We start from the raw sequence: 24110 nt of genomic DNA, 5'->3' as shown, positions 1-24110 counted from the left end.
TTGTAGCGGTTTCTCATCTCTGTGGCGGTTGGGTGGAAGATGAGCGTTGGGTATTGAATATGTGCTGTAGCACCTTCTGTCCAACTTGAGCTTCCTTGTTCATCTGTATGTCCACACAGTAGTGCTTCGTGAACGTGTGCACCGAAGCCCATGTTGCCGCCAGGCATATGTCTTGTATGGGTGTGTTAGCCAGGAAGGCTATTGTAGCCCCCTTTTTCCTAGTGGAGTGGGCACGTGTCCCCTCTGCTAGCTCTTGTCCTGCACGCTTGTGGCAGAGTTGAATTGTCTGTGCGATCCATCGTGCAATGGTCTTTTTGGTTACTGCCTTTCCCATGTAACTGTTGGCGAATGACACAAAGAACTGTTTTGTTTTCCTGTGTCCCTTCGTCCTCTCAATGTAGTGCATGACTGCCCTTCTGGCGTCCAGGGTGTGCAGAGCTCGCTCTGCAGCAGTTGTCGGTTTTTGGAAAAAACTCGGTATCTGTATAGACTGGTTCATGTGAAATTTAGATACCACCTTCGGCATGAAGTGTGGGTCAGTCCTCATCACAACTCTATCATTGTGTATTTGTATGTAGGGCTCTTGTAGCGTCAGAGCCTGAAGCTCGCTTACTCTGCGTAAGGACGTTATTGCAACCAGGAAAGCTGTTTTCATAGTTAGCATCTTTAAGGACGCCTTGTGGATTGGTTCAAAGGGCTCCTTCATGAGTTCCGTTAGGACTACGTTTAAGTTCCATGCAGGTGGCGGCACCCGCTTGGGTGGTGCGATCCTTTTCACTCCTTCTAGGAATCTCTTCACCACCTGTGATGTGAAGAAACTCCTGCAAGTTTCTCCCCTTGTGTAGGCGACTATCGCTGCCAAGTGAACTCTCAAGGAGGATGAGCTAAGGTTCTTCTCTAGCAAGTGCGTCAGGTACTTTAGCACTGTGGAGTCCTTCATTTTATTGTGAAGTCTTTCTTGTCTGCACCATATTGTGAACCTTTTCCATTTCGCAACATAGCACTTCCGAGTGCTAGGTCTTCTTGCCTCCCGAAGTACCCTCAGGGTACTTTCTGGCAATCTTAAATGTGCGAACTCTATGTCCTCAGGAGCCACGCTACTAGGCTCATGTTCTCTGGCTCTGGGTGGAGCACCTCTCCGTTTTGCATGGAGAGTAAGTCTTTCCTCCTGCTGAATCTGTGGGGTGCACACTGTGTCATCTCCATGATCTGCGAATACCATGTCTGCCTCGCCCACTGTGGTGCGACCAGTATCAGTGTCATGTTGCTCGCTCTGCATTTGCTCAGTACTCTGTGCATCAGTGGTATCGGGGGAAAGGCGTAGGCAAATGTCCTTGACCAATCTATCCATAGGGCATTCCCTAGTGATCCTTCCTCGGGCTGCCTGGATGCGAAGTTTTGGCATTTTGCATTCTGGCGTGTGGCAAACAGGTCCACCGATGGAGTTCCCCACCTGTCGAATAGGCGCCTTGTCTCCTGAGCATTGAGCTCCCACTCGTGGGATGCCGATGTCTGCCTGCTGAGCCAGTCTGCTTGTATGTTGTCCTTCCCTGGCAGGTGTATGGCTAGCAGGTCTATCTTGAGAGGGATGGCCCATCTCCATATCTCCTGCGCCAGCGTTGAAAGCGGGGCTGACTGTGTGCCCCCCTGCTTGTTGATGTAGAACATCGCAGTGGTATTGTCTGTTTGTATCAACACCTTGTGTTTGTACAGTCTTGTTTGAAAGGCTTTCAGTGCAAGGAAGATTGTCTTCAATTCTAAGTAATTGATGTGCTTTGTCGCATCTGTTGGTGTCCACAGACCCCTCACCTTGAGCTCCTCCATGTGAGCGCCCCATCCCTTCAGGGATGCGTCTGTGGTGATGGTCACTGTTGGCGTTGGGGGCGTTAGAGGCTTTCCCCTTGCTATGTTCTCCATGGTCCACCATGTCATCTCCTTCTGCACTGCGTGCGTTACAACCACTAGATCCTCCCAACTGCCTGTAGCTTGTGACCATTGCTCCTGTAGCCATTCTTGAATGGGTCTCATGTGGAGTCGTACATTCGGTACCAGGTGGATGCATGATGCCATCATCCCCATGATCTTGCTCGCAGTCCTCACTGTCCGAGCTTGTCCCTTCCGGTAGAGGCGAGTTTCCTTCACCAGCGCCCTCGCCCTCTTCTCGCTGGGGAACACCTTGCCCTGTAAGGTGTTGATCTGTGCTCCCAGGAAGATCTTCACTTGTTCTGGCTCCATTGATGATTTATTCCAATGGATGGAGAACCCCAGGCTTATGAGCGTGCTTGTCACTGTATGTGCGTGCAGCTTGCATTTCTGGTATGAGTTTGCTTTCACCAGCCAGTCGTCCAGGTAAGGGTATACGTGTATCCCCTGCCTTCTTAGGCTCGCTGCGACTGCTGCGAGGCACTTTGTGAAAACTCTTGGTGCTGATTTTAGACCGAAGGCCAGTGTCGTGAACTGGTAGTGGCTTTCTCCGACGGTGAACCTGAGCATGTGCTTGTGCTTTCTGTTCATTGGAATGTGCAGGTATGCGTCTTTGAGGTCTATTGTGACCATGAAGTCCCCGATCTGCAATTGTGGGAGCACCTCTTGCAGGGAGGTCATTTTGAATTTTTGCGTTCTTATGAATTTGTTCATGAACCGTAAATCGAGAATGGGTCTCATTGTTTCGTCTACTTTTGGTACCAGGAAGTACGTTGAGTATACTCCTGTGTTTCTTTCCTTGAAGGGTACCCGTTCTATGGCCTGCTTCTGCAGGAGTTCTTTTGCTTCTTCCTGAAGGCACTGCAGCTGCTTGCTTGCTAGTGGCTTTCTTTTTGGTTTTCTGCTTGTTGGCCTCCCCTCCAACTCTATGCAGTATCCGAATTGGATAATGTTGAGGATCCATTTGTCTGATGTGATTTCTCTCCACTCTTGGAGGTGGAATCTTAACCTTCCTCCCACTGGTGTCATGTGGTCGTAGGTGTCTAGTTTGTCTTGACCCATCTGTACGTGCTGCCCCCTGGGGTCTTTTTTGTGGGCGGGCACACTGATTTTTTTGAAGTCACTTGGAGGTGGGCTGCTGCCCCCCTCTTCTATTTTGTCCACGTCCATTTCTCCCTCGAAAGGACTGGCCTCTTTGTTGGTACTGCCAGGACTGCTTCTGATGACCCTGCTGAGTCTGCGAGTCTGCCTGGTGCGTTTGCTGGAAAGCCTGGTGTGATGTACCTGGCTGGTTTCCGCCTCTCCCGCCGGGCCTCCGTGACGGGGTGCCCCTCTTGTTCCCTCTGAACTGCAATGCTCCCATGGATCTTGCTGTTTCGTTATCTTTCTTCAGTTGGCTGAGCGTTTCATCAACTGTTGATCCGAAAAGCGTGCTGCCGTTGAACGGTGTGTTCAGGATGCTGTGTTGCACCTCCGGTTTGAAACCGGATATCCTGAGCCAGGCGTGCCTCCTTTCCGTGACGCCCATCATCATGAGCCTGCTGGCGGTGTCTGCCCCATCCAGGGCCGTCTTAAGGCAAGAGTTTGCCGCGTTTTTTCCCTCTTCAACCAGCTTTTCGGCTTTCTGTCTGGCATCCTGGGGCAAGTCCTTCACCAAGTGCCCCAGTCCCTCCATGATTTGGTACATGTGCCTGTTTATCAGGGCGTTGGAATTAGCCATGCGCCAGTGGGTCGCGGCATTCCGTTCGATCCTTCTGCCCACCAGATCCATCCTTTTGCTCTCCTTATCCGGTGGTGGGCCCGAGGTAGTGGGTACGTTAGCCCTCCTCCTTGCTGTGGCCGTGATAATGGAGTCTGCGGAGACCGTGCCCTGAATGTAGGCCGGGTCCTTAGTGGCATGCTTGTACTTTGTTATGCTTATTTATTTTACTTCGTGCATCACTGAATTTAACTAAACTTTAACATATAAACTGGACCGAGGAAAACTCATCCGGAAGAGGTGCAGATGACGTGCTGAAAGGAAGATGCACTTTGAAGGTGACGATGGCAGTACGTTTTCTCATGTCGTGCCGGGTGGTTGAAGGCAGGAAAATGTACTTTATAATTGTAGTGCAGTGACATTGACGTTAAAGGCACGTCATTATAATAGGAAAGAATTTTCATGAGAGTGCACGCAAGATGAATGTGCTGGATGCACGCGCTGGTGCCTCTTTTAAATGAACACATGACGGTTGAACTGCTGAGTTTTACCGGCAAGGTAAAAGTAAAGCTTTTCCATTTGTTAATTAAAATAAACACATTTCGTAATCCAAACGTTTGAAGAGCAATTTCATCCTCCATGTCATGTCGTACACAGGAAACATAAATCACGAAGTCTGTCAAAGGCTCTCTTAATATTTTCATTTGTTTCAGCTGTTCCCACAAATCTGCAATTAGCTGACAAGCAGGGTCGGAAAAAGGCACACTCATAACAGATGGTAACAGATAGGAACCCATAACTCGGGCGGGTGCAATGATGAAGCTTTTCGCTTTTTATTTTATTTTTTTTAAACTGAACTGGTATCTGTAAAGTTAACTCTTTAAGTAGCAGCAGTCTTCGGACTTTTACACAGGAGCTTTTAAAATTAGTGTAGTTTTCATTTAATTATTGTCTCCTTGAAAGGTACACTGTAGGTTTACTAAACAGTACAGTGTAAACTGAATTAACTTTTAAAGCAGGAACAGGCTTGTGGTAGTAGTTTATAAAATAATGGCATGTAGTTTTTCAATCAGCAGGGTAATTAAGCACTGTAAGGCAGTCTCTTTTCAATCAGGAGAAAGCTTTTTTATATAAGTAGCGTTTTTAAAATCATGTGCAGCTGTAAATAATTTAAAATTGAAATAAGAACTCACCAAGCTTAAGTTGATGTTGGCAGGCCCAGGTGAGGCTGACCGTTGGCAGTTGGTCACTGGTGGGGCAGGGGCAGCCAAGATGTAGAGTTGCAATTGAGTGCTTGGGTTCTTAGTTGTTGAGTTAGAGTTCTTAGATGTAGTTGAAGATTTTGAATCCGAAAAATCAATGTAGAAATCCTTTAAAATAGTATCCACGCAGGGTTTGTAGTCCAAAACGTCGCCAATGTAATAATGTAATAATCTTCATGGAGTCAAGGTGTAGTTCCAAGTTATCATTTATTGTAGCTGAAGTTACAGGTGATATAGATGAACCAAGATGGTAGTTAAATGGTTAAATAAATAATATAGTTAGCCCCACCAGGAGCTGTCCTCCTGGATGCTCAGCCTTCCATCACCAAGTGAAGACCCATCTCTAGCAAGCATTCTATGACATCTATAACATTCTAAATACAGGCAAGCTGGAAAGCATGAGAAGATAGATGACAGATAGGGAGATTAAAATACACTATACAACATACTTCTTCTCAGTTCTGGGAGTTACTGCCTTGCATGTTGCGGGCTCCCTGAAAGCTTCCTTCCCCTGAGCCAAGACGCTCTCGAGCATTGGAAGGAACTGGCTCCTCGTTTGTGTTGGGAGCAATGTTTCTAGAAGGAAGTCTGCTTTCTGCTTCTCTTCGTCGAGCTTGAGCTTGAAAGCTGCTGCGGCAGCCTGTATCACCGAGTTGTAGGCCCCGATGTCGTCCGGCGGCGAGGGCTTCGAGGGGTAAGTGTCGACCACCTCCTCGGGGCTGTCAGTGTCGACATCTATGTAATCTACCTCCTGTAGGTCAGAGGGTGTCGAGTCTGCGTCTGTCCTGCTTTCTTCCTCCCCATAGTTGTAACTATCGTAGGGATTCTCGTACTCCTCCTGGTCGTCGATCACCTCGACGTCCTGGTCTTGTTCCTCGACGACTTCGGCGATCTCTTCCTCCTCCTCGGCTGCCTCCACCACCGGTGGCTTGGTCTTGTGAGGGATCGTGAAGGCCTTCATCTTTGCATCGAAATCTTTCTTCCGCTGCATGATGTTCTCCATTTCGGCCTCGAGGCGCCTTCTCTTCTTCTCCATCTCTGCCGCGTGTTCCGCGTCGGATGGGTCGGCCGTTCTTTTCGGCGGATGGTTCGTCGCCGTACCTTTCGGCGTCGAAGTTTTCGACGTCGGACCGGATCTTGGGTCTCTGGTCGTCGTCGTCAGTTTCGGGTCTTTCTCCCTCGGCGTCGATCGATCCTTTTCGGGGACGATTTTCGACGTTTTCTGCTGATCAGCAGCCCTCGGCGCCGGGGACTCCTTCTCGGAGGATCCGCTGGGCCTGGGAGTAGTCGCGGACGCCACCTTTTTTGGCGTCGGCGCTTTCGGGGTCTTGCCCTCGATTTTTCTAGACTCAGAGTCTCTCGGGTTCTTGGGGGCCGAAGAGTCTCCTACCTTGTCAGAAGTCTTCGTGTAATCGGTCTCTACGACCGTGTAGCTGTCGTCTTCGGCGGCAGCGTTGTCTTCTTCCTCGGAGGACATCCCCAGCTCGTAGAGGGACGGAGTCGGGGCCTTCCCCTGCAGGGTGGCGTGTGCTACCCTCTGCCTCTCTCTCACACGAAGGGTCTTCGGGGCGAAGGCGGAACAGGCGTTGCAGTCTCCGCTTTCGTGGTCCACCGGTAGGCAAAGGTTGCATACCGGGTGCTGGTCCTTCGGCGCGTACTTGTGGTGGCAGTTACAGCAGAACTTGAACGGCGTGTTGTCCATCATCGAGCGTCCAGGGCCTCTCTGGTCGCGTGTTCGTCGACGGTCGTCGATGATCTCGATGAAAAACGCCCTCTCCTCGCCGGCTTTTCGTCGATGAAGTCCCCTGTAGTCTTCAGATGACTTCTCCTCATCTTTTCTGTATTTTCTTTCTTCTTTCTCCAAAAATGTCTGGAGCCCAAACGGGAACGATCCAGACCCGACCGCGGAAAAAAAGAATCTGAAGATGGCGCCCAAGAGTGGGAGCTTCCGCAGGAAGCATGCCGACGTCACCGGAAATACACCCAAAGGGGTGTGACGCCGACGCCCACCTGGGCTACAAAAAAAAAAAAAAAACAAAGAAAAGACTACGAATCCGGACCCAACCACAAGACCGCGGAATAATGCACAGCATAGTGAATCCAGAAAGATTCACGCTGCAAAACTGCTTATTAACGGGGAGAGGGTGATTTAGAAAAGGAGCTTTCGAATTCATGGCATGTGGGAAGCCTGCCTTTCTTTCAACAGTTTGAGGAACTCGTGATTATATAATAACTTGGTATACAAAACAGTGTATAAAACAAAGAGAAGAACAGTTCTTGACACCGATTTATTTTCCAGTGCTTGGACCTCTTCTTTAGGCAATCCTGTAAGCTTTAGCCACCTCATGTTTTGCCACATTTGGGGTAGGAGGTGTCTCCCCAAAACTTTAAGACTCTTAAATTGCTGGGATCTTGAAAAAGGTCCTTATTATCCAGGTGTGCTTGCAATTCTTAATATAAAGCATTCGGTCTCCCTATGTCCATGAAGCAATGTGTACAACGCTATTCCCTGGAGAGTCCTTCCAGAGATAATAAGTCTGTGGCATAACATGAGATCCGTACAGTACAGGGCGATGATCCGTTGTCAGATTAACCGCCTTCTTGATATCTCCTTAAAAAAATTAATGGGTGGTTCCCGCAAAATTAGGTTAAATTGCTAGTCTCTGTGCTGTTCCAAATGAATATCCGTATTCTGAGGACAGCGGTAAAGTCCTCTTATATCGTGTTTGATTCTCTCTGGAAGCCGGGAGAGTCCTCCCTGGGCAAGTTCACAGTGCTCACTCACGTCTTTAGACGCTGAATAGCAGCTGTCTCGAGCGACAAACTTGCCCAGTCTAGCAGAAAAATACTGGCTTTTAACATCGTAACAACAGGACAGGGTTCCTTGCTCAGATAGATTAAAAAAAGTTACATCAACTGACAGTGCTAGTCATTGTGATTTGGATGCTGGGCTGCATTAATAAAACAGGTCCCAATTAGTGGATTTAATCGTTATCAGTAACTGTTGCTTTCTATGTATTTCGATACATTTAACGACTGACCAAACAGTTCACTGTAATTATGGATTGTCTTTATTTTGGACGGGACTGTATGTAAAAAATAAATATATTTTAGGCAAAGGTTTGCATCAATGATGAAAGTGCTTTAAGGTTAGGTTTTAACTGTACCGGGAATTTATCTTTCTCCCTCTTTCACTGGGTTACCGATCCACACCTGTGGCAATAGATGCTCAATGCCTACTTATTAGTTATTCAGTTACACAAGGAACCCCTCTTTCCATTTTAGTAAGACTTAAAGAATAGGGTATATGCCATAAAACATGAAAAAGCGGACAACTTAATCACAATATAGTTAAACAAGGCTTACTTTTAACTCTTCAACAGTGGATTTTATTTTGGCATAACCCATGTGCTGCTTTCCCATCAAATGGTCATCTACTCTGGACTGTGCATCTCCTACAATTAAAAAGGCTCCACACACTTCACATACTTCCATTTGCTTTTCCTGGACTGCAAAGCTTTCAATTGTCTGAAATAAAAAAAACAATCAGTTAAGTACTTTAGCATGCAGCTCCATCACATTTAGCAGCCAGTTTCTGTGCGTTACTCGACAGCCACTTCAAAGTTATAGACTTTTACGCTGGATGGTGACCATGCTAAAAAAAACTGTGCCACCGCAAACAATATGCACATATGGAAGATAGATACCACATACGGAAAATGCACTTTTACTTAGCACATGTGCTGCATTTAGGTACCTATTATAGAAGCACATGCTTTGCATAGTTGTACCATTTTGTAGTCGGATTCTAAAACAGCTTGTTTCCCATATTTTAAGGATGTCTATCTAATAGGTCATCCGCTAGAACCTAAGGCATGCCTCTTATTAGATGCACTCGTGTCAACTCATGGTCAAACAATGGGATTTTTCATGAGGGGTGTGAAAACTGAAAATCTAGCACTACAGAAATTTTATATATTCCTGTGCTTTACACAGATTAGCGAACACTATGTAATTGTTGACATTGCATTAAGGTAAAAGTGGATTTGCATCACAAATCCTTCAAGGCTACAGCACTAACCTCAACATCTTAATCATTAGAAAACATGTATTAACAACAGGGCTTAGCAGTTTTATCTACTGGATACCAAGCCTCTGCTTGGTACAATTTTATTTGCAAACGTGCATTTGACAGGACTTTACATTACGCGCAGAGTGAAGTTAATATACACTTCACAAGAGCTTCTAATGCTGAAAGTTGTGAAACTATATTCTCGTAATGCTTGTCTGGCATATGATGTTGGAAGACATGTCAGTGTATTACAGCAGATTTGGGGAAATATTTTTTTTAAGTGGCGATAGAGTACATAATATCTGTTCTGTGAAATATAATACGTGATTTGTCTACTGATGAGGCCTGCAAGTCACAGAGCCATGAATCAAAGGGTTGCCTACAATAAATGTTACCTTACACAAACTGTGTTATATTATTAGTGTGCATAGGCTCAGAAGAATGAAATGCTTCGATAATATCCCGTTATGCCACATACATGAAGCTAGCAAGAGCAAGGTACAAGCGTAAACATAAATTAAAACCAATTAAATAACCAGTTCTATGTATGCATAATGATCTTAACATTTTACAAACATTGTATCAAGTTTATATAGACAGTAAGGCATATTATCAAATGACAATTGCCAGAGGGTACGAGGTATTGCCAGCGATATTTGAATCCGCATTTACAAAAATATATTCAATAACACACTGAAAAGCAGGCAATTCCAACAAGGCTAGGGAACACTTCTCTCCTGAAATGCCCATTAAGCAGCTCCTCCCACCGATAAGGTTACTACTGTAACAGGGAGACATATTTTAATTGTCTAAATCAGGGCTTACCAAACGTTTTAGGCCACAACCCAATTATTAGAACGACAAACTTTCAGGAAACACTTAGCCTTTAAGGACATGAGGGGAGGCAAATTTAATTAAATAACTGCAATTGTTTGTAAAAATCATGACTTTGACCACGCCCTTCAATATCATACTGTGACCAAGACATTGATCTGCAAACAAAAGCGCAACATGGACCCACAATGCCTTATATGGCCTAGGCCCCGACACCATCAAAGGGCTGTTTCAGCGCTATGTTCCCAGCAAGCAACTTAGGTCGGCTAACAAAAATCTTCTCATAGTTTCAAGGTTCAAGAAGGCTAGATGGGGAGGCAAGGCCTTTTCCCTTGCTGCTGCTAGGCTGTGGAACTCCCTCCCAGATCTGTCGGGACAAGCGTCCTACTCCCGCTCTCGCAGGGCTCTGAAGACCTGGCTCTTCACACAAATATCAGTCTGAGCAGATCATTCTATTCTCTCCTGTAGCGACTTGACGCCTTGGGGCTAAGTTTGCACTCTATGAATTCAATATTCATTCATTCATGGAGAACTACCCTGGGGTCCATAGAAGAACACCTTTCAGAGCAATGTTCTGGCCTGATACATTCGTTCAATATTATCAAAAGGCTTAAAAAAAATTATTGGTGGTGATACCAGTGATTTTAGCAAATTTGAGAAACCCCTTCGGGAGCAGAGTATGGGGTAAGGCCTCATATCCATTTTTGTGTTAAAACTAGGCTCAATGGTGTATTGTGGAATACATGGTGAATGTTACCATGTAAGCATCTGTTTGTGGCATGTAGTGCTGTAGATTCACATGTTTAGCATATGACTGCCATCGAGTGTTGGGATCGGAAGTTATTTTTCTTCGAAGAAGCTTTTCAAGTCACGAGGTGCAGTGACTCCTCTTGCATGGTCCTCAACTCCATTGTTAGATTGTTTTTCTGCTTGACGGGTGAGGACAGAGTGTAAAGGATGATGTATCTTAGTGAGGAGACCATGCAAATATAATGTAATGTAGTTAAATGCAACCCTTCCAGGTTTCCGGAGAAGAGGGTGGGCGCATGTCAATTTACAGTACTACATGCCACACACAGATGCTTACAAGGCAAGTAACATTGACAGTTTGATTGCACATGTGGCTGTAAATAAACATGCTTAGCATAGACTTTAAAGCTGTTCTCCTCCCAAAGAGGTGGCTAATCTGTGTAGAGTGCATTTGTTTGAAATAATGTGTGAAAAGCGCTTGGCCCACATTGGTTTGCTGACGGGCCATGACATGTACACAGTAATGTTTTGTAAATGTTTTCTATGTAGTCCATGCAGCTGCTTTACATATGCCCGCCATGGGTACATTGCATAGGAAACCCACAGTGGCTCCCTTTTGGGAGTAGAATGAGCTTTTGGAGCAATAGGTAGAGCTCGTTATGCATTCGCATAACAGGTTTGGATGGATTTTACAATCCATCGTAAAAATGTCTGATTTAGAAATTGCTCTTCCTTTGTGTCACTTGTTGAATGCAAGAAAGATTTATTGCGTCTTTCTGAATGGTTCAGATCTATGAATACAATACACAAGTGCCCTTTTCACATCTAATGTGTGTAATTCTATTTCTGCAACTGAATCGCGTCAAGGAAAGAATACAGGCAACTCAAATTGGTTTAAATGAAATTGTGAAACAACTTTTGGGGTGATGTGTAGTACCACCTTGCCTTCGAAAAAAACAAATTCATAGAGTTAATACCTTAAGCTCACTGATATGTGGGAGTGAAGTGATTGCAATGAGAAATGCAACTTTGCATGAAAGGTATTGGAGGGGACATTGAGATTCCTAACGGGAGTAATTGAGACTGGGTAGAATTACTTAAGTCCCCGTAAAAAGGCTTTGATTACAGCAATACTGAAAATAGAGGTGTGTTCTCTATTTTGTAGATATGCAGGAACTGCAGTTAAGTGTATTTTTATGCAAGTGAAAGCTAACCCGGAGGTTTGTAAATGCAACAGGTAACAAACAATATATTTAGGTAGTGATGTTAAAGTGTCAATACCCTTTGAATGGCAATTGTGGACAAAGTGTTTCCACTTTGCTGCATAACAGACTCTAGATGTGGGTCTCCAGGATTCTTTTAGAATATCCATACATTGCAGAGGTAAGTTTATATATCCAAATTATAATACCTCATGAACCAGATCACAAGTTTGAGCAACCTGAGATTAGGATGTCTTACCGCTCCCTGGTGTTGTGTTAGAAGGTCCTGCCAGTTGGAAAGCACCTGACATGAGACTACTTATACTTCTAGAAGTGTGGTGAGCCATAGTTGTCTGGCCGTAGTTCACATACCAGAAACTGAAGCAATGGGAGAGGTGGAAAAGTGTATGCAAATATCCCTGACCAACTCGTCCATATTGCATTGCCCTTGGACTAAGGGTGTTGGAACATGATGGCAAAGTTTGGGCATTTTACTTTTCCTGCAGTTGCAAATAGGTCTATATGTGGTTGACCCCACTGTTGGAAGAATGTGATCTCCCACTCAAACTTGTTGTTGTATTCTGCTGAGAAGATCTGCAAGTTGGTGGTTACCCACTTCCAGCATGCACTCTTCTAAGAGGTGAATGTTGTGCGGAAGTGCATACATCCAAATGTTTTGAGATAGGCGAGATAGCTTGAGTGATTTGGCGCCCCGTCTTTGCAGATAATACATGGTAGTCATGTTATCTGTTTTGATAAGAATCACCTTGCCCATCAGGCGATGTAGAAATGCTTTCTGTGCTAGATGATCAGCTAGCAGCTCTAAGCAACTAATGTAGAGAAGAGTCTGAGTGGGTGTCCAGAGTCCCAGCAAAGTCATTTATTTGGAGGACGCTCACCAGCCATATAGTGATGCATCTGTTGTGATGTTTCTCTGTGAAATTAGGTCTAGAAAAGGCCGTCCCTTTAGGAAATTGTGGGAATTCCACCACTGCAGAGCGTGTCACGCTTGACGGCTGATCAACACTAGATTCTCTTGCTGACCATCCGCTTGAGGCCACTGACTCGCTAAACATTGTTGCAATGGACGCATATGGAGTCTAGCATGGGGTACTATACCTATGCATGATGCCATAGTCCCTAGGAGGTGCACAACAGTTCTCACCGGTAGATGTGGGTGAGGCTGAAACTGTGGAATAAGTGTTTAGAAGGATTGAATCCTTGCTGCATTTGAGTAAGCATATCCCTTGTGTGAGTGGAAGATAGCTCCTAGGTAAGGCTGGATTTGCAAGGGTCGCAAATGGCTGCATTTATAGTGAAACCTAGTTTGTAAAGAAGGTTTATTGTTGTTTGAGTGTTTTGAAAATAGCTTTTTATGAGCCAGTCATCTAGATATGGAAAAACATGTTTGACTTCGTAAGTCAGCTGCTACTACTGCTAGAGATTTTGTGAATACCCGTGGAGCTGTAGTAACCCCGAATGGAAGCACTTTGAACTGAAAGTGTTGTTCTTGAAACGCAAACCTGAAGTATTTGCGATGTGCTTGGTGAATAGGTATGTGGAAATAAGCGCGTCCTTTAAGTAAAATGCTGCAATAAAGTCACCCTTTAGAAGTAGTGTGGTGACATCTTCCAGAGTGACCATATGAAAGTGCTCTGGTAGGATGTACTTGTTTCAGGATCTTAGGTCCAGGACTGGGCTTAGGGATTTGTCCTTTTGGGGTATTATGAAGTATATAGACTAGACCACGGTTACTTTGTGTTTTGTAGAGGCCCAAGTTCTATTGGTCCTTTCTGAGCAGTTGGTGATGGTCTGTGGACAGTTTATGATTGAGAGGTGGAATGTGTGGATGTGAGCTCCAGGCAATAACTACGTTGGATAAAATCAAACACCTACTGGTCGGAAGTGATGGACGTCCAGACAAGAAGAAACTGTTGAAGGTGTCATCCAAAAGCTGTTGTGTGATCGTAGTGGGGAGGGTTGGATGGTAGGTAGGTCATGGTTTTGTGGTGGTGGATTTGGGGAAGCCTCCTTTTCCTCTGAAATGGTTACCTCTATAGGATCCCCTATACTATCCCCTAGACGAAGAGGTTTGTGATTGGTGATGTTGGTAAGATGTAAAGGTGTATGTGGATGACGGTTTTGCTGCTCCACGGTATGGTGAGCAACGAAAAGTACCTCTTCGTGCTGAGGTCTGTAACAGTGGCGTCACTAGGGGGGTGCGGGGGGGTGCGGCCCGCACCGGGTGACACCAACACATGGGGTGACACCAATCTGCCCTGCAGCCTCGCCTCTGCTCTCACCTTTACTGTCGCTCCCTGTGCAAGCTTGTTCCTCATGCTGTTCGCACTCGCCAGCGTCTCGCAGGAGATCTGCAATGCTTGACTACAATTTTCTTTGCTCACAAGGCAACTCTATAGCAGCCTAGCTCACCTGAGGGTGCATGGTTACCTATTTTTCAGTATCTTGCAGTCTTCAGTTTTCCAGTGAACCAGCTCCACATTTCAGCTTGCTCTTCACTAAAGTGCCTTCTGTTGCTCGCACTCTTGTTTATACAAATCCAGGGAAGACAGATGAGTAAGAGAGAGAGGGAGACAGAGGGAGCTAGAGGGAGTAATACAGAGATAGGGAGCTAGAGAGAGCAAGACAGAGTGAGGGAGCAAGAGGGAGTAACAAAGGGCGAGAGGGAGCTAGAGAGAGTAAGACAGAGAGTGAGGGAGATAAAGGGAGTAAGACAGAGAGAGGGAGCTAGAGGGAGTAAGACAGAGAGAGAGAGAGCTAGAGTGAGAAAGACAGAGAGAGAGGGAGCCAGAGGGAGTAAGACAGAGAGAGGGAGACAGAGGTAGCTAGAGGAAGTAAGACAGATAGAGAGGGAGCTAGAGGGAGTAAGATAGAGAGAGAGGGAGCTAGAGGGAGCAAGACAGAGAGAGAGGGAGCTAGAGGGAATACGAGAGAGGGAGCTAGAGGGAGCAAGATAGAGAGAGAGGGAGCTAGAGGGAGTAAGACAGAGAGAGTGGGAGACAGAGGGAGCTAGAGAGAGCAAGAGAGAGGGAGCTATAGGGAGCTAGACAGAGAGAGGGAGCTAGAGGGAGCAAGACAGAGGGAGAGGGAGCTAGAGGGAGTAGGAGAGAGAGAGGGAGCTAGAGGGAGCTAGATTGAGAGAGAGAGCTAGAGGGAATAAGACAGAGAGAGAGGGAGCTAGAGGGAGTAAGACCGAGAGAGAGGGAGCTAGAGGGAGTAAGACAGAGAGAGGGAGCCAGAGGGAGCTAGAGGGAGCAAGACAGAGAGAGGGAGCTAGACAGAAAGAGGGAGCTAGAGGGAGTAAGACAGAAAGAGTGAGCTAGAGGGCGCTTGACAGAGATAGGGAGCTAGAGGGAGTAAGAGAGAGAGAGGGAGCTAGAGGGAGCAAGACAGAGTGAGGGAGCTAGAGGGAGTAAGACAGAGAGAGAGAGCTAGAGGGAGCAGGACAGAGAGAGAGGGGGCTAGAGGGAGTAAGAGCGAGGGGGCTAGAGTGAGTAAGACCGAGAGAGAGGAAGCTAGAGGGAGTAAGACAGAGAGAGGGAGCTAAAGGGAGCAAGACAGAGAGAAAGAGGGAGCTAGAGGGAGTAAAACAGAGAGAGTGAGCTAGAGGGAGCAAGACAGAGAGAAAGAGGGAGCTAGAGGGAGTAAAACAGAGAGAGTGAGCTAGAGGGAGCAAGACAGAGAGAGAGAGGGGGCGAGAGGGAGTAAAACAGAGAGAGGGAGCAAGACAGAGAGAGAGGGAGCTAGGGGGAGCTAGAGAGAGAGGGAGCTAGAGGGAGTAAGAGAGAGCGGAAGCTAGAGGGAGTAAGACAGAGAGAGGGAGCTAGAGGGAGTAAGACAGAGAGAGAGGGAGCAAGACAGAGAGAGAGGGAGCTAGAAGGAGTAAGAGAGGGAGCTAGAGGGAGCAAGACAGAGAGGGGAAGCTAGAGGGAGTAAGACAGAGGGAGAGTGAGCTAGAGGGAGTAAGCCAGAGAGAGAGGGAGCTAGAGGGAGTAAGACAGAGAGAGAGGGAACCAGAGGGAGCTAGAGGGAGTAAGACAGAGAGAGGGAGCTAGACAGAGAGAGGGAGTAAGACAGAGAGGGAGCTAGAGGGAGTAAGACAGAGAGAGAGGGAGCTAGAGGGAGTAAGACAGAGAGAGGGAGACAGAGGGAGTAAGACAGAGAGAGGGAGACAGAGGGAGCTAGACAGAGAGAGAGGGAGCTAGACAGAGAGAGGGAGCTAGAGGGAGTAAGACAGAGAGAGTGAGCTAGAGGGAGCTAGACAGAGAGAGGGAGCTAGAGGGAGTAAAAGAGAGAGAGGGAGCTAGAGGGAGTAAGACAGAGAGAGAGAGAGCTAGAGGGCGCAAGACAGAGAGAGAGGGGGCTAGAGGGAGTAAGAGAGAGAGCTAGAGGGAGTAAGAGAGAGGGGGCTAGAGGGAGTAAGACAGAGAGAGGAAGCTAGAGGGAGTAAGACAGAGAGAGGGAGCTAGAGGGAGCAAGACAGAGAGAGAGAGGGGGCGAGAGGGAGTAAAACAGAGAGAGGGAGCTAGAGGGAGCAAGACAGAGAGAGAGGGAGCTAGAGGGAGTAATAGAGAGAGAGGGAGCTAGAGGGAGTAAGAAAGAGAGAGGGAGCTAGAGGGAGCAAGACAGAGTGAGAGGGAGCTAGAGGGAGTAAGACAGAGAGAGAGAGCTAGAGGGAGCAAGACAGAGAGAGAGGGGGCTAGAGGGAGTAAGAGAGAGAGGGGGAGCTAGAGGGAGTAAGAGTGAGAGGGGGCTAGAGTGAGTAAGACAGAGAGAGGAAGCTAGAGGGAGTAAGACAGAGAGGGAGCTAAAGGGAGCAAGGCAGAGAGAAAGAGGGAGCTAGAGGGAGTAAAACAGAGAGAGGGAGCTAGAGGGAGCAAGACAGAGAGAGAGGGAGCTAGAGGGAGTAAGAGAGAGAGAGGGAGCTAGAGGGAGGAAGAGAGAGAGCGGGAGCTAGAGGGAGGAAGAGAGAGAGAGGGAGCTAGAGGGAGTAAGACAGAGAGAGAGGGAGCTAGAGGGAGTAAGACAGAGAGAGAGGGAGCTAGAAGGAGTAAGAGAGGGAGTTCGAGGGAGCAAGACAGAGAGAGGAAGCTAGAGGGAGTAAGACAGAGGGAGAGTGAGCTAGAGGGAGTAAGACAGAGAGAGAGGGAGCTAGAGGGAGTAAGACAGAGAGAGGGGGAACCAGAGGGAGCTAGAGGGAGTAAGACAGAGAGAGGGAGCTAGACAGAGAGAGGGAGCTAGAGGGAGTAAGACAGAGAGAGAGGGAGCTAGAGGGAGCAAGACAGAGAGAGAGGGAGCTAGACAGAGAGAGGGAGCTAGAGGGAGTAAGACAGAGTGAGCTAGAGGGAGCTAGACAAAGAGAGGGAGCTAGAGGGAGTAAAAGAGAGAGAGGGAGCTAGAGGGAGCAAGACAGAGAGAGAGAGAGCTAGAGGGCGCAAGACAGAGAGAGGGGGCTAGAGGGAGTAAGAGAGAGAGAGCTAGAGGGAGTAAGAGAGAGGGGGCTAGAGGGAGTAAGACAGAGAGAGAGGAAGCTAGAGGGAGTAAGACCGGGAGAGAGGGAGCAAGACAGAGAGAGAGGGAGCTAGAGGGAGTAAGACAGAGAGAGAGAGAGCTAGAGGGCGCAAGACAGAGAGAGGGGGCTAGAGGGAGTAAGAGAGAGAGAGCTAGAGGGAGTAAGAGAGAGGGGGCTAGAGGGAGTAAGACAGAGAGAGAGGAAGCTAGAGGGAGTAAGACCGGGAGAGAGAGAGCAAGACAGAGAGAGAGGGAGCTAGAGGGAGTAAAACAGAGAGAGGGAGCTAGAGGGAGCAAGAGAGAGAGGGAGCTAGAGGGAGTAATAGAGAGAGGGAGCTAGAGGGAGTAAAAAAGAGAGGGGGAGCTAGAGGGTGTAAGAGAGAGAGAGCGGGAGCTAGAGGGAGTAAGACAGAGAGAGGGAGCTAGAGGGAGTAAGACAGGGAGCTAGAGGGAGTAAGACAGGGAGAGAGGAAGCTAGAGGGAGTAAGACAGCGAGAGGGAGAGCTAGAAGGAGTAAGAGAGGGAGCTAGAGGGAGCAAAACAGAGAGAGGGAGCTAGAGTGAGTAAGGCAGAGACAGAGGGAGCCAGAGGGAGTAAGACAGAGAGAGAGGGAACCAGAGGGGGCTAGAGGGAGTAAGACAGAGAGAGGGAGCTAGAGGGAGCTAGACAGAGAGAGGGAGCTAGCGGGATTAAGACAGTACCTAGCGCCATACATTGCCGACAGAGGTGGTCCATGCGGTAAGTCGTGAGGGGGTGACACCATGAGTTACCCGCACCGGGTGACACCAACCCCAGTGACGCCACTGGTCTGTAATGCTCCCACGGCCTTGGACGTTTTAATGTCGTTCAAGTAGGGAGTTTACTTGAGGGCCAACAAGTTGCTTGCAATCAAATGGAAGTGCAAGTATGTTCTGTTGTACCTCAGACTTTATTTATTTATTTTATTTTGAAAGTTTTATATAGCGCGAACAAGATCTTTGCAGATAACAGAGCGCTTTACACAGGCAGGTGGGTAGGGGAACAAGGGGGCATAGTAGGGAGGTAGATCATCAAGTTCATGTACATAGCAAAAATATTACGTATAATACAGGTATGAGGTAGCAAGGCATAGTTGGAGCGTAGGTCATCAAAACGATGTAAATAATACAGAAATAGAGAAAAAACTGATATGAGGGAGCAAAGGATCTAAGCACTTTAGACTAATATAAGTCAAAACACACGTGCATAGGCATATATAGGCTATATCATAATAAAATACTGGTAATACTGTTCGACGCAATGTAAATCAGACGAATTGTTCAAGTGTATTTAGCCATAAGGATATTTTTGACTTCTTTCTTAAAAAGAAGGGAGGAGGAGATGAGCCTCGTTTCAGGAGGAAGTGCGTTCCAGATCCTGGGCGCCATTCCAGAGAAGGAGCGTTTGTAAGATTGTTTGTGCTCCTGGTAGTTCTGGACCCGCCGGAAATTGTCAACTTATGAGTGAGGTAGCTGGGTGATTTTAGGTGTATAGCCTTGTGAGTCATGCAGGCAATTTTCAGCTGTATTCTGGCTTCAAGAGGCAGCCAGTTCAAGGATTTGAAGTCAGGGGAGATATGCAAATGTTTTTTTGATCCAGTGATGAGTCTTGCTGCCGCATTTAGTGACGCTCTGAGGGGTGCAGTTGTCGTTAGGGGAGGCCGCAGAGGGCCACGCTGCCGTAGTCTATGCGAGGGATGACTAGAGCTTGTACTGCTGTTTGGAAGTCTTTTGCTGGGAGGAAGGGTTTCAGTTTCCTCAAGGTATTTATTTGGACGTTCGCCCCCTAAGTAGCTTTTCTGATATGCTGCTGCATGTTGAGGTTGGTGTCAAGTGTTATGCCTAAGGATTTTGCTGAGTCCACGATGGTCGGTTGGACATCGAGTGCTGTTAGGTGCTTAAGCCATGTTTGTGCAAAAGATATTTTCGTGGGAGGTGAGATTAGGAGGAACTCAGTCTTCATAGCATTGAGTTTGAGGTGGTTATCGGCCAGCCAAGATTGGGTGCTTCTGATCGTTGAATTCAGACTCAGGATGTCTTTGGGGGATTGTAACTTGAGATATATTTGAGTGTCATCGGCGTACATGTGAAAGTGTACATTGGATGCTTGTAGCAGGGTGGTGAGAGGTTCCATAACTAGATTGAACAAAGTAGGGGATAGGCAGGATCCTTGAGGGACACCTAACGATACCGGTACTGGGGAAGACATCAGGTTTTTGCTCTTGAATTTTTGAGACCTGTTGTGTAGAAAGGAGGTGAACCAACGAAGCACAGTCCCAGAGAAGCCCATTCTTGTCTTTAGGAGTTCGAGTAAGTTCTCATGTTTCACTGTGTCGAATGCTGAAGAGAGATCAAGAAGGATGAGGAGGCAGGTATTATTTTGATCCAAGATTTGGATGGCGTCGTCAATTATGTGAGTCATCGCGGTTTCAGTGCTGTGCCCTGCTCGGAAGCCTGATTGGTGTGGGTTGAGGAGATCAAACTGCTCTATGTGCTTTGTCATTTGTAGTTGGACGCATTTTTCTAAAAGTTTGGCGAGAGTGGGAATGTTGGTAATCGGACGGTAGTTGTTTAGATCAGTGGGGTCTGGCTGTTGGTTTCTTCAGTAAAGGTGTAACTTGTCCAACTTTGAGGGAGTCCTGGATGGTTCCTTGTTGTAGTGAGCTATTAATAATTTTAGTCCAGAGTGGGAGTAGCAAAGGGATGAAGTCTTTTACGGCGTTAGCAGGAAGAGGGTCAGTGAGGTGATTGGATGGTTTTAGGGTGCAGAGTATTCTGTCAATTTCTTCTTCAGAGTAGGTGTCAAAGGATGACCATGTCGCATTGTTTTTTAGTTTATTGGGTGTTATGCAGTTGGGTATTGAGTAAAGGCTTGCGTCATTGAGGAGGTCGCTCCTTATTGTCAGTTTTTTTGTTAAAGAAAGCTGAAAAATCTTCACAGGAAGGAGTAGTGCTCATAATGTCGACAGCTGGGGGTTGTTCCTTAGATTGAGATCGGATTAGCTCGAACAATTTACTTGGCCGTTTTTTTGCCTGGTCTAGCTGGAGTCTGAAGAACTCTGACTTTGAGCGTTTTATTTTCCTGAAGTATGCATTTCTCTTTTTCCTCAGAGTTTTAAGATGCAATGTCGAGGGAACTGATCTCCAGGTGCGCTCTGCCGTTCGCATAGCCCGTCTCTCTTCATTGAGACTCCCGTTGTACCAGGGGTTGGATATCTTAGTGGATACTCTTTTCAGTTTCATTGGAGCGGCCTCATTGATTATTGAGGCCATGGAGTTGAGATAGTGGTCAGTTAGGTACTGAACGTCAGCAACGTCGGTAGGGGGGAGTAGGAGATTGCAGCTGTTAGGGGGTAGAGAGTTTGGATTGAGTTTCCTCATGTCTCTTTTCCAAACTTTGGGCATGGAGTATTGCACCGGGATGAGTTTTACTTTTTCCTTGATGAGGAATGTGATAATATGGTGGTCTGACCAGTCACAAGGTTGGATTGAGTCAAGTTGAGAGGTGCCTTCTTTGGAGATGACCAGGTCGAGGATAGAGCCTTTGTCATGTGTCGGGGTGTTGCAAATTTGAGTGAGGTCAGAAGCGTTAAGGAAATTTTTGAGGCTATTAACTACTGCGTCACTGCAATCATTCCAATGGAGATTGTAGTCACCAAGGTAAATTTGTGTGTTTTGCCGTCCTGCGTTGATTGACATTGTGTCCATGAGTTGTTGGGAGAAGACGAGGTTGTCCCCCGGGGGGTGGTACATGATGTGTAGTGAACATACAGGTTTGTTCTCACTGATGACATCAAGGCAGAAGTATTCACAGGAGGTAAGAGAAGGGGCGGTGACTTTATTAATAGAGAGGTTGCTCTTGTAAATGCAGGCGATTCCGCCACCTGTCTGGTTGGACCTGTCAAGTCTAGTGATGCAGTAGTTGGGGGGGACTGGGATATCCATGATAGGATTGGAGGATTCAGTTAACCATGTTTCAGTTAGTATGGCCAGGTCAAGGTTCCTAGACAAGATGAGGTCAGCGACCTCCGTCGAGTGTTTTTGGGCCGATCTACAGTTGAGAAGTGTGCATTTGAGTCTGGGGGTGCAAGGGGAGGTGGAGGGGTCCATAGTGAGAGGGACTTTTTTGAGGTTGTTGGGAACAGAGCATCTGTTGCTATGCGTGGGGTGCCTAATAGGGTTGGAGAGAATCGTAGGAATGGACATGTGCGTGGTGGCTAAGCTGTTTTGGGTTGCCAGGACATATGTGCTGAGTAGGGTGTGTATGTCGCGGTCCGAGAGAGTCTTGATTGCGCGCTGGGGTCGGTTGGCGGTATTGCGAGCTGGGATAGAGGTCCAATGTAAGGAGCGATTAGGATGTGTCTTGATAGTGCGCTTAGGCCGGTTGGAGGTGTTGCGGGAGGGGGTAGAGGCCCCATGTAAGGGGTGCCTAGGATGTGAGGGGGGAGTTGTTGATTCGTTGAGAAGTGGTAGTGAGGGGGGGGTGCTCGGTGTGCGTGAGGAGTAACTCGTTGAGCGTGTGGAGATCTTCTTTCACTTGGAGGAGGGTGGTCATGATTGTGTCCAGCGTGCCGTTGGGTATGGGGTTAGAGTTATTGGAAGGGTAATCAGTGACAGGAGGGGTGAGGCAGGTGCGAGACGTGTGGAGACTGGTCGTTGCGGGGGGGCAAGTGTAGTAATGGGGAGTGAGAGTGGGGGGGGAGATGTTGAGGGGGGAGTGGGGACCAGGAGTGGAGGGGGAGCTAAGGGTGGGGAGTGAACTGTTGAGGGAAGAGTGGAGGCTAGGAGTGGCGGGGGTGCAAGGGGTGGGGGGGAGATGTTGAGGGTGGGGTGGCTTGAACCCAAAAACTTTAAATCAGGGATGGTGTCTGATGAGCACACTAGTGTTAATCCCTCTAGCAGCTGAATCTGCTGAATTGAGAGCACATTTAATAGATATATTGATAATCAGTTTGCCTTCTAAGGCAATCGCAAATGGTCTCTTTATACTGCTCCCCCAGATGTTGAAGGAGCCCCTCCATTTCATTCCAAGTTGCCCTGTCATAGCTGGAGAGGAGCCCAAAGGGGTTGACAATTCTCCACTGGTTTGCGCATTGAGCCGCTACCATCTTTCCCGCTGTATCAATTTTCCAGCTTTTAGTGGTAATTGGCCTTTTATAAAAGTGGGATTAGTAGGAGAAGTTTCATATTTGTTGACCCTTGGTGTTATTACCCTTGCCTTAACTGGGTCCTAGAAAAGTTAGGGGTATGTCTGAGCATGACATTTAGCATTGCGTAAATACTGACTTGACCTTTGGGATGGAGATAGCGTCTCAAAAAGGAAGTCATCTTCCAATGGATCAGTGCGAAGTTGAACCTTGTAGTAGCTAGCAGCCCTCTGTTCGATACTGTGGTATGTGGTGGTATCACTGGGAGGAGGGGGCTTAGCTGGGTAGAGGTCTGATCAGGATTAGTATGTGGATCTATATCAAATGTATCCTATAGGTCATCCTCGGGTAGAATGGAATACTGATCACAGTCATCCTTATCATCACTATTATCCCCTTGCCGGTGAAAGCAATGTACGGACCCCTGCGGAAAATAGTGTCTCTGTGCAGGTGGTTAAGGTGATGGTGAAACTGTCCGTGGAACTACATGTTGCTATTGGGTAGTGGGTGTATGGCTTTGTCAGCTCTTTTAGCGGGCTTTGGTGAGCATGGTGGTTGTATTGCCTCCTCAAAGCTCAAACGTCTCTTGGCTGATTTTTCTTTTGACTTGAGGTTGTTCAGTTAGAATGCGGTCAGTATCTGGATGTATGGGCAGCTGTTTTTGTCTGGAGTCCAGATGGTCCTGAAAAAGACAAAGCAGAGGTTCAACAGTTTTGGGGACGTCCTTGCGTTTCGATGTGCTGTGTTTTTCGGTTCAAAAACTGTTTGAGGCCAAGGGTTTCGGTGCCAAGCATTGGATGTCAAAGAGATTGTTTTCAACTCCGAATCTCAGGTTGTAGCCGAGCAATGGTGGCTATAAGTCTTTCCCTGGTCTTTTAATGCCGAGCCGGAGCTGGCTGTGTCCACTGCAGTGGTTCGGTGCCGACCTCGGCCCAAGGGTGGCCCTTGTAAAGACTTTGGCTGATTCGAGGTGGAGGGTAGACCTTTGGGGCTATTGGTTTTTGGCTGTGGACAAGTTAGAGGGAGCCCAGTACTCACAGATTGTACCGGAGGCAAGTCTTGGATCTCGAGCTCGGACCCAAAGCTGTCTTCGTGTGAGAAGCTCCCCTCATCTGCTGCCGACACATGGACTTGGGCCTGCTGTTGGTAATCTTATGTCCCAAACATGTCAGTAGTCTCCTCGATGGTGCGCACAGACATCTCCACTCTCTTTGCGCAGTCCTGTCAAGTATCACGCAACAGCCGTGACACTTACGCATTTCAGTGCAGTGTACCGCATCACCGCACTGAAATGCATTGTCACGCATTTTGCAACCCTCAGTCCGCGCCACCAGTGGCACCTTTCCACGGGCTCTCTACTACTCCGACTAACGTGCTGCTGCCTGGGCTGAGTTACTAAAGAGTTAAACAGATCTACTCTCAGGTCTATGGATATGCTGAGAGCGCTACAATGTATCTTTGCACTCTACCCGCAGCTGCCTGATGTGTTGCGTAGAAACAATGAATTCGGCAGTTGGCTGTGGCGCCGGCGCGGTGCGCCTCTTAACTCAGTTAGACTCATCACTCACACTGCTCCAATTAGGGGAAGGGGGAGCTGCCCTCTCAGCAGTCAATACTGCTGTCAATCACTGTGCCACACCATGGGGGCCGGGATTAATCCGGATGTGCGGTA

The 24110-nt window shown here is 47.4% G+C and overlaps 1 protein-coding gene across 3 annotated transcripts in view; it reads right to left on the bottom strand.

Moving 5' to 3' along the window:
• Positions 1-24110, bottom strand: part of LUC7L3 (LUC7 like 3 pre-mRNA splicing factor) — a 381484-nt gene that overhangs the window by 173914 nt on the left and 183460 nt on the right. For all 3 annotated transcript variants that reach the window (XM_078654427.1, XM_078654426.1, XM_078654425.1), the window contains exon 7: positions 8251-8412. In XM_078654427.1, coding sequence (XP_078510553.1) covers positions 8251-8412 — 162 coding nt within the window. The remainder of the gene's footprint in view (positions 1-8250; positions 8413-24110) is intronic.

This window comes from Lissotriton helveticus, chromosome 7 (genome assembly GCF_964261635.1).
Source record: "Lissotriton helveticus chromosome 7, aLisHel1.1, whole genome shotgun sequence".
Lineage (NCBI taxonomy): Eukaryota > Metazoa > Chordata > Amphibia > Caudata > Salamandridae > Lissotriton > Lissotriton helveticus.
The sequence above is the reverse complement of the archived record's forward strand: the minus strand, read 5'-3'. Positions and strand labels throughout refer to the sequence as shown.